The sequence below is a fragment of the Gobius niger genome, assembly GCF_951799975.1.
Source record: "Gobius niger genome assembly, chromosome: 1".
In the NCBI taxonomy this organism is placed as follows: Eukaryota; Metazoa; Chordata; class Actinopteri; order Gobiiformes; family Gobiidae; genus Gobius; species Gobius niger.
Window position 1 is genome coordinate 68,848,507 of NC_136852.1, and position 19,756 is coordinate 68,868,262.

Genomic DNA, 19,756 nt, shown 5'->3' on the forward strand with positions numbered 1-19,756 from the left:
CCCCTGCTGTCTTCTTCTTGGTCATTATTGGCCTCTATTGACTGTGAACACAGTGGAGCACTGCTGCCTCATTAATATGCATGACGTTGCTCATTAATATGCACGACGTCATCAAAAGTATCGATATCGGAATAAAACTATCGGTATCGTATTGTTCCATAAAAAATATCGCGATATATCGGAAAATCGATATATTGTCACTCTTACGAGGGACTGGAGTTGAAAATGAGCTCTAGCTACTGTATACTCTCTTTTTGCATCAGCTACAAGCTTGTTTTGTACTATGTTCAATTGCAATGTCCCCATCAAATAAATGAATAAATAAAAAAGTTCAGTACAAGAAGAACAAGAAGAAAAGGGAGTGAGACAAAAATAAATAAAAGTAAACCTTTTTTTGATGTTTTTTTTTAATCATTATTTTTTTCTCTCCCATTTCCTCTATTGAAGTTAAAAATTGAAAGTGTGAATTTTTACCATCTTTCAACTGGTTGTTTTTGTTCTTTTGATCGGGATTGTACAGCATTAGCCTTGTTTTCTTAAATTTCTTAGTGTCTATTGCATTAATCTTTCGTGTTTTGATTGTAGATGAAATGTTGATGTGGAGAAAATGAACAGACCCAAAATGGCCACAGAGAAGGGGTAAGTTTTGCATTTTTAACGCAACACTGCCTATGGTTCAGCCTCTCGGAGAAGCACCCCCGTCACAACCACCTGTGCCTCTCACTGTCTGCAATTGAGACTGTTTTCATGTTGTAAATCTTCCATCTTGTGTAACGCAGTTAAGAACCATGTGAGTGCTTTAATTATTCAGTTTAGTAAATCATTTAGGTCCTTTTCATATCAAATAACTCAATAACTGCTGTATTGAGTTCTTTCCATATAAGAGTGAAATATATATGTTATGGTTGATTGTTTTCAGAGGCTGGGAGAGTAGCTAAATATTTACTGTGAATGTAACACATTACTCAGAACAGAAAAGTATTTGGTGCAAATACTATTCAAAGGAACAGGCCACCACATTTAGACGAGTTGAAACGTACCTGTCTGGTCGTTGTGCATGCCCTCAGTCATGCACAACGACCAAAGATGTTGTTAGCATTTGGCCTCTCCCAGCATATTCCTATAGCTCCAAACGGGGGTGAAGTTAGAAGCGACCAAGCTCTTCCACGACCAAGACCAAACAGGTACATATCAACATGTCTAAGCTCAGGTAAGAACATATCTCAGTATGGAAAAACAGTGGTCTGTTCCTTTAAGTAACTTTTTAGATGTAAAATTAGTATAAAGAAGTTGCATAATCTGACAGACAAAACATAAATGTGAATGTTTTCAGTTTATTTTAATATAAAAAGACACGCACATCCAATAGTAGGTGAGGTTTGCGAGCTGGATCACATGAATGAACACACATTTTCATGTCTGAAACATCACAAATGGTGTAATTGTAGATTAAAAATCTGTTTGGGAGCATTTTTCATTTTTCAGTATTTTAATATTTCTCATCAATACACCTTAAAATAGATGAAAGACATCATTTTTAAAATGACAAACAAGTACCATTGTTTATATTACATTATTTTTGTTTACCTTAGCTTTTTGAAGTAAGAGTATTGATACAACAAATTAAAGCAGTACTAAGTAACGTGTTTACCTTAATAAATCCTTTCCGTAGTGCCTCTGGGGGTTATACAAGTGTTTATGGGATGATTGGAGGGTCGTTCATCTCCCCCGGTGTCTCTGGCCAGAAAACCATGTTTGCAACTTGTCTGCCACCGGACTGGAGTCACCAATGCACGCTAATAGAATCACGAAGAAGAAGCTAACAGGCTAACGGGCAAAGCTAATGGCGGGCTAACACCACTTTAAACAGTATTTACAGCCAAATTTGAGCGAAAAAAATAATTTCCATTGTATAATTGGATGTACAATATCCCTCTCTCTCTTCGCCTTTTCGTCAGCGTAGTATTTACTCTCACGGACAATTAATAAGTTAAAAAATCGCAACTTGCTACGACACTTGCAGTTGTGCTTATGGCCTCTAGGGGCAAAAGTTACTTAGTACTGCTTTAATATTGGAATTAACAAGCACAGTGGCATCATCGAACTACCCGTAATGTCTCAATTTCTTCAAGTTACTCAAGTAAATGTAACTCACTTTGACAGTAAACTCTGCTCCAGCCTTGAATGACAAACAAACGTACATAATGAGACACATACGGGCGAAAGTTCTACTTCACCAGCGCTCAATGAACAACCGTAAATCATCCGATACAGTAAATCTTTCCCTTGTTTTACAAATGGACAACGGAAAGCACTTTTTAATTTTCTCTCACATTGTTTAAATGTCCACAAACAGGACTCTCCATCCCTTTGCACGTGCTCCCCCCAAGGCTATGGGCTCCGTTAGGACGAGCAGTCAACTGTAAAACCTTTGCGTCCAGTGAGCCGTGTAGTAATGAGCTCACTGCTGCAGAAAAACAGTCCACAGCTACATGCATATTTGCGGTGTTGTCTTGAGAACTTAAAATAGCTAACAGAGACATCAAAATGACATAATTTACAAATGAAGTTTGTTATTCTAACCATGTTATAGTGTTGCTTTCCAAAACACACCTGGAGTTGTGTTTTGTGTCATTCCTCCTGGACACCTTCACAAGACTCTAGCAGTTAATGTTTTTAGCCTTTGTAAATTGCTTCATTCCATTTTTAAAAGATTAAAAGGCATTTTGTTTGCTTATATATTAGGGCCTTTTTTTTTTTTGCCTTTTGGCTTTCACACACGTTATTATTCAACCTCTTCAGAGTGCCAGTTTTGGTCCGGGGGCGCCTTCCAACCTTCTCTGTGTAAATGTGAATTGACTTTCTTCAGAGTTAGACTTTAGGTCAGACACCATGAATGACAGTAACATGACGCTAAATACAATGTGCTCTTTGTTTCTAGTAAAAAGGCTGAGGCCTCATTGCTCTTCAGACACAGACTGGAGATTCTGCTTTAGACAGAATTGCAGACTTCTGCTGGATGTCAGAGTCATATCATATTCTGACTCTCAAATGCACTTAACTCAGTGTAGTAAAAACATCAAAAATATGGAAAATTATTATTACAATTACAAAAAATAAAATATGGAAAATTATGTATATAATTAAAATATTAGTTAATTATTATTGACTCTCATTGTTAAAGAAAAACAACATGACTCTGTAGCTGCTGCATGTTTGTCCCAGTTCCTCTGAGTCCTGGTGGAACATGGTGGACAGGACTGCGGTAGATCTACTTTTACTTTGGAGAAAATTGTTACTTTAGTAACTGTGTCAAAGAAAACATCAAAGACAAAGACAATTGTACATTCACTCCATACTCAGTGGTGGTGAGCTACGTTTGTAGCTTTAGTTTCCCCTGGGGGAGACTGACAGAATTTCGCGATTTTACACATCTGCGCCAACGGTCCCTCTGACACCACCATACATTCACTCACACACTACCACTAAAAATATGTACAAAATTGCCACAAACCTACGCAGACACGGGGAGAACATGCAAACTCCACACAGAAAGGCCCCGTCCAGGTGGGAATCGAACCCTGGACCCTCTAGCTGGGAAGCGAGAGCACTAACCGCTGCGCTACTGCGGCGCCCACGCGTAACATCTGTCCACAGTCCTGCTGCACCACGACTCAGAGGAACTGGGACAAACATGACTAGGTTTTGTTTTCAGTAAGTAGCAGAAGTAGCAGAAGTATGGAAGTGCTGTCTAAAGCAGAATCTCCATGACTTCCTTCTTCACTTCTCAGTCTGACTGAGGAGCAATGAGGCCTCAACCTCCCTACTGGAAACAAAGAGCACATTGTATTTAGCGTCATGTTACTGTCACTCATGGTGTCTGATCTAAAGTCTAACTCTGAAGAAAGCCAACTAACATTTACACTGAGAAGGTTGGAAGGGCGCCTCCTTGTGTCCAAATGCCCGGACCAAAACTGGTACCCAGAAGCAGTTGAAAAATAAGTTGCGTGAAAGCAAAAAGGCAAATGCAACCACTTAAGTCAATGTTATTCCTTTTATTCAAGGAAACACTTGTGATATGTGATACAGGTGTCCTTTAAATGGACTTATCCTTGTTCCCCAACTATAAAATCAATGTGTTTCATTCAAGCAGCCTTTTTTCCCCGATATGCATACAGTAATTCCAGCAGCAGTCTCACAGTCTATCTGCCTATATAAGGGCACATGAGAAGCTATACTCCGCTGGGCATAATCACACAGTTTTGGCTCTCCCATATTTGCCGTCGCTGTTCCAGTTCGCTCTTGCCCCCGTGTTTCCAGCCGAGCAACTCTGTGCTGAGATGATCGGAATGGAGGAAGGAAAATAAAGTGGCGTCATATTTGAAAAGAGCCCATGAGCCGAGAGACCTCTTGAACTTTCAGTCATTTGTCAGCAACACCTCTTTACTGCCGTCGTAGGAAGAGAAACAAAATGCTTGACTTGTGGTTGTGATTTGTTACTGTGATGTTTTGGCATTTGACAAGGGCACTTCTTATGAGTGTGTCTCAAACCTAAATGAATCAGGCTTATGCCAATAGAGATCCCACAAGTTTGTGATGGAGTGTTTTAAATGTAGTGTTGCTATGGGTATCTGCTATGTTAGAGGGAAAACCCAGTCCATAAAAACAATATTAAATGTTGAGAGAAGAGCCAAGATGTTGGTCTCTAATGATAAATACATTGCACACTGTGAAGTCTAATAAATAATAAAGCCAGTATTTTCCATTTCAAAATCTCCTCTGGTCTATCATTATGGAATATGCCATGAATCCCTCAATTATAATACATAATACAACAATTCCAGAAGTCTTGGTGGGAACAGCTCATTCTTTGGAGTTCAGTATTATGCATAATCGACTTTCAGAGCTTTTTAACAAGTCACAATGTTGTTCTCTCATCAAAAACGCACCTGGTGTTTCAAGCCGCTTGCGCATGTTCGAGTAATCTTTGTATCTTCACTAGTGGCTATTTTTAGCAACGTATCAGCAGCTGCCAAGAAGCGTCTTTCTTTTCCCAGAAAGCTCTTTCTGAGGTCATACGTGTCCAGGAAATGCTCTCCATCTCTTGCTAAGATTAATCCACTCGTTATAGCGCCAGTACAGCTACAGCTTTTAGTCTTTATTGAGACGGCTGCACAGCGAAGGGGAGCAAGAGGCGGGCAAAGTGGGAGGGTCTTATTTTTGCTCGCTCATAAGATCAGGAAGCTTAAAGGGACTATACAGAGTTTAAAAATGTTAAAATTATGTATTTTCCTCCCCCTACATGTTCCAGCAATGTCCTAATGTGTAGAATGAGCTCAGACCTGTTCACCACAACTGCCTCTAAAATCCTGCACTGTCATTCAAAAAGGTGTTAATTCGGGTCCGAAGTGCCGTCAAGCACAAGCTTAATATAGAAGGTGCAGTTACACATATGACCTGATGTGGCAGTAGTGAGTATAACATGGCAAACCTGCATCTAGCCCCTTTAACGACTGGATATGTTTTATTTATTTCTGTTTCTGCTGATAAATATTGCATTTTCTAACCAACAAAGTGTAAGATAGATTCTGTAAAGTTTGGCTCATGAACTATATTTGAAAAGCTATTTATTTTTAATTCTGTAAAGTTTGGCTCATGAAATATATTTGAAAAGCCATTTATTTTTAATCTTCAATCTCAGGCTGTTGGGTTAAATTGGCACTGACTAAAATGAAACTCAATTCGAAATGGCTCAGAGCTACTTTGTCATTGCTCAATGTTTGCCCTGACATTATATCAAAGTGAAAAGTGTTGGTTTTGCACACTGCATGCTCAAACGTACCCTTTTGTGTTTGCGCTGTGTGCCTGTCTGTAGTGTACCGAGTAACTCCAGGGTGATGATGCTGCTGGGCCAGCTGGAGCGGATGAACGGGGACATCGTGAGACAGGCTGAAACAGCCCGACAAGTCACTGCCAAGATCCTCCATCTGATCCAGACTCAGGGTGAGACTGCTTAATATTACACACACAGTATGTACCACTAAACTATGGTTACAGGGTTGTTTCCCCTGGCACGTCAGGGTTCTGCACTTGTTCAGCAATAATAACAATTAAACATGTCTCTGTTTTTGTTGTTTGAGGGGTTTTCTTTGTATTTGGTTATTACATGTGAATCCAGGGTGCAAGTTCTTTTTCTATTTAACTGACACAGATAACAATTTGCCAACTTCTGATTTTAAAGGTCCTATATCATGCAAAATTGACTTTTTGGAGCTTTTAGTCATGTTGTAATGCTATTTCCTTATCAAAAGCACCTTCATTCACGCATTTATGTAGCCTGGCTAACACCAGACTAAAATCACAAGTGATATTTAGTCTGGGGACCACCAATTCATTTTCTCGTAGGAGAGGTGTGGTTTACGATCGTCCATACTCGTTTATTGGGCGATACGAAAAAAAAAAAAAAAAGTCTCATGCGTCTGCACGTAGCCACAGCCAATCGTATCGTCGTATGAGATGACGTATGACGTACCCGCTGTAAACTTTTGAGCTAAATTATTTAGAACAAGGTCTAAAGCTTGATCAAAAAATACCATCGTGTCTGCTGCTGTCACGTTGGATCCGTAAATAAACTTTTTTTTTATTATCCGTAAATAAACTACAAGCTTCCATATATCGAATAGCGCGTCATCGTCTTGCCGTCCCTCCTCGCTCTGTGATTGGTTCCCAAATCCACCGGAGATTTGGCCATGGTCCCCAGGCTGTTGTGCAGTTCGAAATAATTCGAGCGCACACAGCAGCCTGGTGTTAGCCAGGTTAGCATTTATGAGCAATCTTCCTGAATCCTGCTCTCCTGGAAAACATCTGACTTGTGACACTCGGATGTTTTTTGCGTCATACTAACAGGAAGAGCCCGATGTCTGTAATGTAATGCCTTACGGCCCGATTTTAATTTTTTAAACAGCTTTTTCATTATTTCTGTCGTAAGAAAAAAAAAAAAAGATTATAATAAATAAAAAAATGCCCGATGCGTCCGCGCTGCCCCTGCAGGGAAAACAAACCCCCCTGAGCGTCTGAACAGATGTCATGTTTGCACCGAAAGCTGGGAAGATGGAGCTCTTTCTAACCTACTCTGGACACGCCTGTTCTTTTTTCTTACCTAACGATAATGTCACGGCGAAAATGTGCGTCTACGAGGACTGGACTTTATTCAACCCTCCTAAAGAAGAGGCCACTCGCCACAAGTTCGAATTGGATTCAGCGACTATCAGCCAAAATAGTCTTTTTCTGTGACCATCACTTCACTGATGCTTGGTGAACCTTGGCCAGAATCAAAATGGGTTAACTCTTTAAACCAGCGATGATGGAGCGGCCAGAGCGGTGGTGAGTCAAAGAGGCCGCCATGGCTCCGCCATTGCTGTAGTGCCCCCATATCGCCACTAGTGCCCCATTGAAAAGCACTGAGGTTTAGACACGTTAAAAACAACTTTAACGCCTGGTTTCAGTTTTTTCAACACTAGACTAGGCTAGATATTCCTCCTGATATAACGCTGGGTTAGTCACAATTTAAGAAACCAGGCTGGTTTTCGTAAGAAGAATTTTAGAAATCTCGTACTTAATGAGGGTCGGACTGTTAGCATTGGAGCAGCACGAGCTACACATCACGCAAGGGCCGAGTCTACAGTGGACATCCCACCCTTATGTCCTTTTTAGGAACATGCTTCGTCAGAGTTGGGAAGGGGGAGTCTGTAAATCCGCCATGAATTCCCCCCCACGACCGTGGTCATTATGGTAAACGGGGAGGAGTAAGCATAAGACGTCCATTATTTTTTACAGTCTATGGTCAAAACGCGTGTTAGCTTGTGTGTTAGTCATTTATGAAGCTGTGTTGCAAATGTCAACTCCTTATAACTGCATTGTGAAGTAACTTCACTTTTTGCTGTGATGTTTATATTTATACTTCTGCAAAAGTTGCATTGGCTGTGGGGAGAGGGGCGGAGGTAGCTGAATCCTAGCGTCTTGTCTTCCGAGTTTGAAAAATACCTCCAGAAAATACTTATATCTCTCACAACAGTACCATATATCATATAAATGCCTATACTTTACTTTGGAATGGGTAAAATAGCATGATACAGATCCTTTAAAAAGTCTCTTAGACCCCTCTTTTTTTTCATTGTTATTGTCTCTCACCAATACATTTTTTTAAGTATTTGTCAGCTTGTTTTGTGCCCTCATACCAAGAATTGCACCTTTTTCCCCCCCACAAAGTGCAATTTGAGTCATACTTGAGTAATCCCTCAATAGCTGCAATACTTGCTCTGATAGCTGCAAGTTGGACGTCTTAATCTCCATTCCAGAACTGGGACGTAAATCCTCTGGACCCGTGAGCTACTAATGGGTCGACCGTCAGGCTGAAGTGATCATGCATGTCCAATGTTGCTGTGGTGTAAAGAGAGACGGCTTTTGGCATCAGTAGTTAACGTGTCAGTACTTTAATACACTGGGAGGCCCCTTCTGCTTTCTTTGGTTACTCTTTTGAAAGGAAAGCACAGATGAAGATTTGGTGGCAGGAGAACAGGCAGCGTGCCACCGCAGATGAAACGGGAGACTGTCACTGTCTGCTGCAATGATTAGATGCTTCCTGGTTGTCTGCTCTTACTTAAAGCCTGTTTAATTGCATGTTGTGACATAGCAAGTGATACACTTTCCACTGTCTGTTTTGAATTACCTTGTTGGCCAAGTTTTATTGCTCAAAATTATATCTTGTTTGGTTTCTTGACTAATTATTTATCTAAGATGGGGCAGTGCATGTTAATTAGTCATTACTGGTGAAATTTCATATTCACATTTCCTCCAGTTTGACTTTGCCCTCATCTAAAAGCTTCTTGGAAAAAAACAGTGACAAAATAGCGAGGATGAAAACGCAACAAAAAAGTGGGGGAAAAAGCAACAAAAACATGTCGGTAAAGCAACAATAACGCAATAAAAAACGACAAAAAAGTGACTAAAACACAATTGAAAAAAATACAAAAAACAGACGAGATCAGTTTTGTAGGTCTTAGCTTTCAAGTGAGGCGTTACACTGGCCTGATGCTGAAGGGAAAAGCTTTTAGATTGGGGTAAAGCTAAACTGGAGGACAAATGATGATTTAAAGGAAGCAGGCCAGAGTTTACCCCTGATTTGGACTATACCCGGGGTTAAAGGGGCCTAGGCTATTTTATACCCCCCAGGCCAGATAATACCCCCAATGATAACAGTTATGTTAAGTGATATAGCAAGAATTATACAGTAGTTTAGGGTGATAGAGTGGGTTGTCCTTTAACCAGAGGTTGGCAGTTCAAATCCATGCTCCTGCAGGTACAGGCTGTTGTTATGTCTTTGGGCAAGACACTTTCTTTGGGCCTTATCACAAATGTCACCTGATTGTTTTAAATAGCACATATCTGTTTTTGCTAAGTAATTCTTAGATTTTAAAATTTTACAATTTTACAATTGTATTTTACTTACACTTAAGTCAGTTGGCGCCGTTCATCGAGGGAAGATCACTCGCTAGCAACAACGCACGAAACGAATGTTAAGCATCATGAAACAGAGGATTTGCACTTTCAATGTTATATAGTTATTATGGTTATTCAAGGCATACGAAGTTGACATGTGATGCAATATTAATAGCTAGGCCTGTATTATGTTATTACCAATGTTCACATTTCAAAAGTCAAATCAATGTCAAACTTTTTTTTTTTTATCACAAAATCTCTGAAAACATCATGCATTTTTCTTTCTTCTCCTTAATGGTTATTTAGTGAGAACAAACCAATAACAACTAGAAATGCAATCGCAATGGCTGCGCCATTGCGATTGACTGCGGAATTGCGGGAAGCGAATGCAGAAATTGCATAAACTGTTCAAATTGCATAAATTGCTTGATTTGCATAATATAATTTGCATAAACTGGTAAAATGCATAAAATGTCATGTTGCATAAACTGTATAAACTGCATAAAGTGGTAAAATGCATGAATGGGTTAATTTGCATAAATTTTGTAAATTGCATAAACTCTTTAAAATTCATAAATCCTAAATGGAATAAACTCTTAAGTTGCATAAACGGTTTAAAATGCATAAAGTGGTTACTTTGCATAAATTGTTAATACTGCATAAACTTTTTAAATTCCATAAACTGGTCAAACTGTTGAAATGGCCTCAGTGCTTGATTGGCAGAAGCTGCACAAATGGCTGAAAGGCCTGGAGTCTCCCCATTGGCTGGATTCCCCCCATACACACCAATGCAAAAATTTCAAACTCTCGTATAAAAAAACTGGAAAACTGCAGAAGGCCAATTTTTTCTCAAAACCCACAAGTTGCATAAGCTGAACATGCACAAAGTGCAGAAATTGCATAAAATGCAGAAAAAAGTGCAGAAAAGCATGGATTTGCGGCAGCCCCATTATAAGTCAATGGGAAAAATCTCCAACATTTTGGCCGATTGCCGAAAAACCGTGAGTTGCAGAAGTCCCAAAAGTAATAGCACCCTTCTCCTCAACATGCGGAACGTTTTGATGCATAACTTGCATAAATTGCACAAAGCATGAAGGTGCTGAAAGCTCTAGAAAATCGGGAAAAAGATGGAAGAGGAATAATAATAAAGAACATGAAAACCAATAATTGACTGCGGAAGAATTCCGCAGTCAACAATAACATCTGAGCATCTGTTCAGATTGTGCAAAGTTAGACAGGTATATTTTGGCCCAGGGGGGTATAGTCTAGCCTAGGCTATTTTATACCCCCGGGTATAGTTTGGCCTGGGCCATAATATACCCGGGTTTGATCTGGGCGGGGGTTAATTTGGCCTGTTACACCTGCACAAGGGGACCTTTGCTGATTTCTTACACATGTTGAACTGCAGACAGGACTCTCTTCCGACCTCCCAATGCTTTGTCACACTATTGTTTGTTCATCAGATCTGTGAAAAGTTTAGCACAAATACCATCATTCGCATTTATATCGTTGAAAATAGTCCATGAATAGCTTTCCTTCGTGACTCTTCCGTTATGACGTATCAGCTGTCGCCCTGTTCCTTGGAAGTCCCGCCGAAACCACAGCCGGCTTTAGTTGAAATGTGCACAGCTCGGGCTCGGCGTCTGGAGGAGGGGGTTTGTGGAGGGGGGTGGGCTGTTTAAAGTAACGGGACACCCCAGGGTGGACTTTGCTGTGCTCTTGTCTCATGTTCTGAGGCTTACGGATCTTAAGGCAGTCGTGACATACCTAGAGGCAGAAAAAAGTGTGGCAGTTTGTGGTCTGGAGGAAAGCTGTCAAGTGTTGAAATATAGCATAGTTACAACACAATTTGACCATTAGTGATATACATTGCACCTTGTGATAAGTTTTGCAATAAGTTTTATGATCGAGATTCAGATCACAGAGCACCTAAACATTAAAGGGATATTTCAGGATTTTTGACACAGGGCCTCATTGCTTAGTTATCCAGAGAGTAGCTGATTTCTGATTTTTTTGTAATTCATGCATTCTATTAACACAGACATTTATATGGTTAGTCTGGTGTTATAAGTGATTTTCCTCAGGTGCACTGTGGAGCGGGTCAGACTGTTTTTAATGCAGGCTAGCTGATATCGTAGAAATGCTTTCTGGAGATATTTTGTTTGTAATTCATGCAGTTCTTATATTTGAAGAGCTACGTGGTGCTAGGTTTGTGCTAGGCTAGCGCATTTCTATGGTGTGTATTGTGGTCCCGCCTCCTGGTCTTCGTCATTCTAGACCAGGGGTGGGCAATTCATTTTCATAAGGGGCCACATGAGGAGCCTGAATTGAGTCGGAGGGCCGCACCAACAATAACTCAAACTTATATCGGGATATAAGTATAATATATCGGGAGTGTATCGCCGGGGTCCATGAACAAAAGCTCCAAAATAAAAAAAAATGTTTTGATTGGGAAAATACATTGAGGACTTTTTTTCAATATCTATAAATTATTTCAATATCTATAGATTATATCTATATAATCTATAATGATGAGCCTGGCAGGACTGTAGCCTCATAAAAACGGCTTACACTTTACAAGCCTGTGTCACAAGTCTCTGCTACATTGTAGTCAATATTCATTCACTCCGCACTCCGTGGTAGTAAGCTACTATTGTAGCCACAGCTGCCCAGGGGCAGACTGTCCATTTCCCACTTGCAAGTCACACAATGTGTTGTTTATATCTTTATATCTTATTATGCCAGTGCCCTTTGCTGGACACCTGTGGAATTCTTTACTTTTATTCTTATTTAATCTGCCCCCTAGTGGCTGGAGTGAGCACTCTGGTAATAAAAATAAAAAATCACAACTCCGCACAGGAATGAGCTAGAGACTTACTTTTTTTTTTGACATGCTTATGAATTTATGCCCTACAAGTTATGGGCCGGACTGAATCATCTCGCGGGCCGGATGTGGCCCGCGGGCCGTACTTTGCCCAGGTCTGTTCTAGACAATAGAAAAACTCTCAGGTTCATTTGCTTCATACGGTTGTAGAAGAAAGACGTGTATGAAAGATGTGGTGTTTGGTGGCGGTGCTCGCTGTAGCAGGTGACACAGATTGGCAGCCGTGTTTCTGTCAGTCAGTCCCAGGACAGCTGTGGCTTTACAAGGTTGTCATGGTTGTCAAGCTTGTAAAGCACAATACAAATCCACACCAGGGTTGGGCGATGTCCCCTTAAATGGCAGTTGATGATGTTTACAGTGAATCATTGTGATGGACGATGATGTCTCTCATCTCAACTCTCATTATAAGCATTTTTTTGAAGACATTTACATAGCCTATATACAGTATTGCCGGATGAATGGATCTGAACTAAACATGATCTGAACAGATAGAACACAAATTTTTCAACAGAAATGTCTTAAAACTTGTGTGTAAAAGTCGGAGGACAATTTATTCAAAGCATGATCTGCTTTCTACTATTTAATTGTTTATTTTTCACACATTTTCTACCTATTTGCACACCCTGAGTGTTTCTAAGAGCTGAATGTAACAAATGTATGTTCCTCAATTGTGAGATCAATAAAGGCCATCTTATCTTATGTTATCCTCAATATCAAGGCTCATATTTCACTAATACTATGTAAATCGGAGCTTATTATTTGCATTTTCTCAATTTAAGAAACTGTGGTCATAGCCTACGTTTCTGAAGCTGCACTACGCGCCCGCTCGTACCTCCTGCAATCCCTGCAAAGTTTTTAGGTTTACCAGGCCTACAAAAGATCTGTGCTGACCGGAGGGGGCGTGGCATCACAATGGTGGCTCTCCTTCGCGATGTTCGTTCAACCCCACACTGTTGTTATTAATTTGGCAGGAAGTTGTTATTCATTGTAGTGACCTTTCACAAAAACTGGACTTTTTTTCTTGGAAATCATTCCAAGAGTTTGTCGCCTGTCGGAGGTTAAATTGTTCGGGTAGCTGAGCCATATCTTGAATAATTATTAGACTATTATTATCGGTTTCTCAAATGCTAAGGCTCCTGGACATGTTTTTTATTATTATTATTTGTTTTATTATTCATTCAACATTAAAACACAAGATACACTTACCTACAGTATCTAGGGCTGCAACTAACGATTATTTTGTCATTGATTAATCTATCGAATATTTTTACGATTAATCGATTAATCGCTTGGCTGTGAATGGTGTAGGAAAATTGGATTAAAAAAAGAAAATAAATTATCACATAAAGCTAAAGTGGCGTGCTTGAGGACATGTTGATGGAGGAAACTTAAAGTAAATAATAATAATAATAATAATAATGCATTGGTTTTATATAGCGCTTTTCTGGACACTCAAAGACGCTTTACATTGCACTATTCATTAACTCCATACTTGGTGGTGGTAAGCTACTATTGTAGCCACAGCTGCCCTGGGGTAGACTGACGGAAGCGAGGCAACCAGTCTGCGCCATAAATGTTTGTTGGAGGCTCTTGGCGCTAATTCTGCTTCTGATTGGATGAGACACAGACGGATATTTACGAAATTTACAATGTACAAAACACTACTGACCCTTACTATGAAAAACAAAGTAGGTTTTCGTCAAAAATACTGCATTTTCATGTCATTTTTGCTCAATTTGAGTCTGTGTGAACCAGAAAACGATTAATCGATTACTAAAATAGTTGTTGACTATTTCAATAATCGATTAGTCGTTTCAGCCCTAACAGTATCAATACTCTGGCTCCCTCAATTTTCATCAATGCAGTCCGCAAGGAACAAAATTCGTGGCAAACAGGACTGCGTGTGTTGGACATGTTTATAATATGCAGCACAAGCTCAATTTTAAGTCAAACCACCATTGAAATACTCATTGTTCCTCCTTATAGCCCTAATCTCAATCCATCTCCAGCTCTTCTATCTGCTCCTCTGCCTTTGGCCTTTGCTGAATCCATCTGGAGAGTTTCAATTGCTGAGTCAGTGAGTACGCGGAGTCTCGTGCCCCCCGAACGCTTAAAAAAAAAAAAAAGAGTTAGCATGTGAAGTATCGTATGCAGTTGTCAGTGTCCCCTATAGGCGCAGTTGGCCGGTTCAGTTTTCCACAGCATGCCAGGGGAGGTGCAGAGTGCTCGCTTCATACCACTTTGCCCTCACTTTGTTTGCACAGTTGGAACTTCGAAACACTTGTGGAGTTTACAGTCGATTTATCTTAACTTCAAAAAAGTATATCCCCAAATGGCTTGAATCCGGATATTTTCTTGTTGTTGTTTTGGGAGGAAGCAATTCTGGTTTGGGAGTATTATTATTTTTTGTGAAAATGGATGACTACAGGAGAAGTCACCGTCGGCCTGTGGTGTGCCTGGATGTAGAAGGTAGGCGCTCGCGTTATGGTGTTGAATGTTTAATGTCATTTTACGGGTCATCCAATATGCGCCACAGATAGTGCAGGAGCCTATGAATTTGTAATAGCCCTCATTATTTATTATTTGTTTAGGCAATGTGACAGCCGAGCATAGCATATCGTTTTTACAAGACAATTAAGTCAAACGGTGTAAGTACAATCTAAAAATCTAAAACCACATCTATCTCTATAATGGGAATAGGAGGCGATAGGAGAGTTACAGCACTGATAGCTCAAATTTCACAGGTAACTACTGTAAGTACGAGCCAAATGAATGCAAATCAGCCATCATCTTAACTACTTGCAATCAATTGTTGAAATTTAATTCACATAACATGTTGAGCGGAATGGCAGCAGTCGTTTCGGCGATATATAGTGCCCTTTGCAAACGACACACTATCCAGTCTCCTCCATTGGGTTCATGAATTTCAGATCCAATCGCTCAGTCATACTCGCCAAAGCGTCACAGAGCTTTCCAAGTGTCTGGTTATGATGGAAATGTTTTTACACCGTTGTTTATATCCTTTCACACGCGCCAAGCTGTACAAGTTTATGGCCGTTGTGTTCAGGCTATAATTTTATAATGTCAATCTTTATTTTGAATTATTGGACACCCCTTTTCAAACCTTATAACTCTTCAAAATGTTCGGCTGATTCTCCTCTCCAAAGCAGGAGAGCAGATAGAGGTGAATAGAAAAGGTTGCATCTGAACTTAACGAAAGGTGAAGAATTTGTCACCCACTCAGTAATGGGACAAGTGCGCGGTGATTTACAGGGTGGCGATTGCAGAGGACAAGGAGATGGGAGGACACACACCGAACGACTTTGGTTATGTTGTCGCACTCTTAAAATGTAAAGTAGAAAGCTCTGAGTGGCCGGCTTGTAGGAATGATAGCAATTAAACGCTGTGGTAAGTTATACCTTTGTGGGATAGGGAAAACGTTGAAAGTGAAGAGCCATTTTCGCTGCTGCTCTAAAATTCTAGGAGTCCAGCTGAAGAACTTAAGTTTACTGAATAAACTACTACTACTGATAAAGCCAAACAAATCATGAGTAAACCAGAGCACATTCTGTCCCCTGAGTTTCTGTTGATGCCCTCTGGACGATCAACAAGGATGAATCTCATTTTAATCATTAAAGCATTACTAAGTAACTTGTTTACCATAATACATCCTTTTCGTAGTCACTCTGGGGATAATACAAGTGTTAATGGGATGATTGAGAGTCTTTCATCTCCCCCTGGTGTCTTTGGCCTGAAAACCACAATTGCAACTTGACTGCCACCGGACCGAAGCCACCAATACACACTAATAGAATCACGAAGAAGAAGCTAACAGGCTAACGGGCAAAGCTAACTGCGGGCTAGCATCACTTTAAACAGTATTTACAGCCAAGTTTGAGTGAAAAAAATGATCTCCATTGTGTAATTGGATGTACAATATCCCTCTCTCCCTTTGTCTTTTCTGTCAGCGTAGTATTTACTCTCCAAGACAATTAATAAGTTAAACAAAATTTGCTACGACACCTGCAGTTGCGCTTATGGCCACTAGGGGCAAGAGTTACTTAGTACTGCTTTGATGTGACGTCGTAGATCAATTATGGTTCCAGGTTTTTGTTATCTTGCTGATATTTTATTTGTATGTATTAGGCCTATTCTTCTTCTATGTACTGTATTTATGAGATGGACGAATGTTCGGAAGTGCAAATGAATTGCCCCTCGGGGAGAAATAAAGTCAGAATCGGAATCAGAAGTCCTTGTTTATAAAGCAGTTTTCTGTAAAATGCAGTGCACAGATATAAATCTCTGAGGTGCTGCTCGTACTGAAAAAAATATGGTGCCCACCAAAAATAACATTGTCATCATGTTTCGGTGCCTTTCCAAGCCCTACAGATATCGACCAGGCACAAAAATGGAAAAAATACTCTTCTTGCCAAAGGAAATAGAAAAAAATGGAACTGTGCCCAGCCCTATTACACATGCATTTAGTCTTGACTATGGCCTTCTGTAAAATAACTCCTGTTTGGCTTCGTGTGTTGCAGAGAAGAGCGGGAAGGAGGTGATGTCCAAAGGGTCCAGTGGCATGGAGGTCATCCTGGCTTCACTGGAGGTCAGCCGTTAAAATCGCCCCAAATAGAAGCACATGTGGCCTGTCCTTGAACCCTGAAGTCTCAACAGTATTGTCTTGTGCTCTTAAAGCCACAGTGCATAGTATTAACCAGGAAATAGAATAAAACACAAGGCTTCAAATATACTTTTATTCAAAATCCACACGCCCTGAGCTTTGTCTGACCTGTCCGTTTGTTTTGTAACAGAGCACTCGTGACGTCCAAACAATCCTGAACATCTTGAGTATTCTCACGGAGCTGCTGACCGTGGGTAAGTTGTGTCCTCTTTCTGATACTGAGCTTGATCCAAGGGCAAGGCGAGCCTCATATTTGTGCTGGCTGTCTGCTCTCCCAGGCCGAGGTCGCAGAGTGGGTGTGTTTGTGTCAAAAGGAGGGACAGGAATACTATTTCACACACTTCTCTCAGCGAGTAAAGAGATGCCCCCCAGTGAGGAGCTCATGCTGCAGCTGCACTCTCTCCTGGCCAAAGTCGGTCCTAAAGGTGAGCCACATGACAACACACATGCATTTTTAGATCAACCCATTGTCAAATTCAAGACTGTACCCCCCATGTTTTGATGACTAATGGGTCATGAAAAGTGTATTGATTGTCCAAGCTCAAATAAATGATAGAGACGGACAGAAATAGTCTTTAATGGAATTATTATATTATATTATAGCACTATTTATTAGTGCTGAGATGATCCACTTTTGTCACAATCCCATACGTATCATGATACTCAAGGGTATCAAGGGTAAGATACGTATTGCGATACAGCCCCCAAAGGGGTTGCGAGACAAATTTGGGGGGTTGCCAGATCATTTAGATAAAATATACACATTTTCATTAGCATATAATCTAATGTTTTATTGTTGCATGTTCCATTTGTTTGTAGTTTGATGAATTTTATTTCAGCCATTTTTTTCCTCTTTTTTCTTTTTTAAAGCAGTACTAAGTAACTCTTTCCCCTAGAGGCCATCAGCGCAACTGCAGGCGTAGTAGCAAGTTGCGATTTTTTTACTTATTAATTGTCTTGGAGAGTAAATACTACGCTGACAGAAAAGACGAAGGGAGAGAGGGATATTGTACATCCAATTATACAATGGAAATACATTTTTTCACTCAAACTTGGCTGTAAATGCTGTTTAAAGTGACGTTAGCCCGCAGTTAGCTTTGCCCGTTAGCATGTTAGCTTCTTCTTTGTGATTCCATTAGTGTGTATTGGTTGCTCCGGTCCGGTGGCAGTCAAGTTGCAAACATGGGGGAGATGAAAGACCCTCCAATCATCCCATAAACACTTGTATTACCCCCAGAGCGACTAGGAAACGGATTTATTAAGGTAAACACGTTACTTAGTACTGCTTTAAGAATTATGTAGGCTAATGTTCCTATTTCTCACGGTGTGACCCGGGCGGGGGGTCACGAACCCCTTTACCTGTTATAATGGGGGTCGCGGCTCCAAAAGGTTGAGAACCGCTGCAGTAAGCAACTATGATAATTAATGTGTTTGCTTTAAAACGTGTAAAAAGAAAACAGTCAGGTGTCTAAAGTTTATAAACCAAATGCCATTGGAAATTTATTGAAGTGTTAAGATTGAAAAGTGCATAAACAAAAAATGTAAAAGAAAGTGCTGTTACTGGAAAACAAAGGGGTGTGCTATAAAAATGCCTCCAAGTACAAGCATTGAAAGTATTTTGATACTTGGTATTGCAGCAAAATGTACTGCGATCCAAATGCGATATTTTGTCCCAGACCTGTTATTTCTCTGTTTTATTGTTTTGGATAATGAATATTGCTGTGTGTTCAGTGTTATTCTGATACCGGTGCCCTGAACCAAAAAAAAAATACTGAAAGGTACCTAAGAGGACATGGTAGAATTTGCCTTGTAAATGTTGTATCCCAGAGGCCCATTGCTCAGTATACACGAGATTATCCGGGAAACATAACTTGAGAGCGCCAACGAAGAGGCAGAAAAGGCGTCAGATACATGTAGTGAATATTGATATAAACATCAGTAAAATTTTCAGTGTATATCGTGGGCCGATGTGGTCCAGTACAGGCCTGTTCACTTATCTGGTCTGACCAGCCCAAAAATACAGTACATCGGTCCATTGGGAAAACTCCCAGTGCTCCCGATGGCCAGTCCAGCCCTGGCTGTACATGAAACAAAATATTAGTGTTTCTATTTTAAGAAATGTATAAAAGAGGCTGGAATTATCAATCCCGCAGGGGCAATTTTCATCAGTTGAAAGAAACTTTTAAGGTTAAAGAATAGCAAGTTTGTGGAACTAACAACCACTCACTAACAACAATGGGAAGATTCAACACTTGTGTAATTTAGTGAATCACGTATATACTGTAGATGTTCCATGCTCTTCATCTGGAATAATCAAAACATAGAAATAAACGTCAAAACATTACAATATCAGTCACAAGAAATACATCCAGATTAACCTTTTAAAATGTTAAAAATGGATCTGTTTGACAGAGCTAATCCTCAACCATCACAAACGGAGGCATTTGTTCCAAAATTGGCAATATTATTGTATCGCTTAAGTTTCCAAATCCCCACGGCGTCTGTCCTTGCTCCAATAAAATGCACATTTCCTTCCAAGATTAACAGTCCCACGTTTGAGACTTTGAACCCAGTGGCCTCGAAAATGTTTGAAAAGCACTGGGGGCTTCGGGTTTCCACAATTTGGGGGAAAAGACTGAGAGATATTGCATTTTTGATCACTATCAACACAGAGGAGCATTGACACAGAGGGG

General features: G+C 40.2%; 1 protein-coding gene across 7 annotated transcripts in view; it reads left to right on the forward strand.

Moving 5' to 3' along the window:
• Positions 1 to 19,756, forward strand: part of agtpbp1 (ATP/GTP binding carboxypeptidase 1) — a 65,992-nt gene that overhangs the window by 1,387 nt on the left and 44,849 nt on the right. For all 7 annotated transcript variants that reach the window (XM_079551813.1, XM_079551814.1, XM_079551815.1 and 4 more), the window contains exons 2-6: positions 586 to 639; positions 5,876 to 6,003; positions 16,921 to 16,988; positions 17,194 to 17,257; positions 17,342 to 17,488. In XM_079551813.1, coding sequence (XP_079407939.1) covers positions 608 to 639; positions 5,876 to 6,003; positions 16,921 to 16,988; positions 17,194 to 17,257; positions 17,342 to 17,488 — 439 coding nt within the window. In that variant the 5' untranslated portion in view covers positions 586 to 607. The remainder of the gene's footprint in view (positions 1 to 585; positions 640 to 5,875; positions 6,004 to 16,920; positions 16,989 to 17,193; positions 17,258 to 17,341; positions 17,489 to 19,756) is intronic.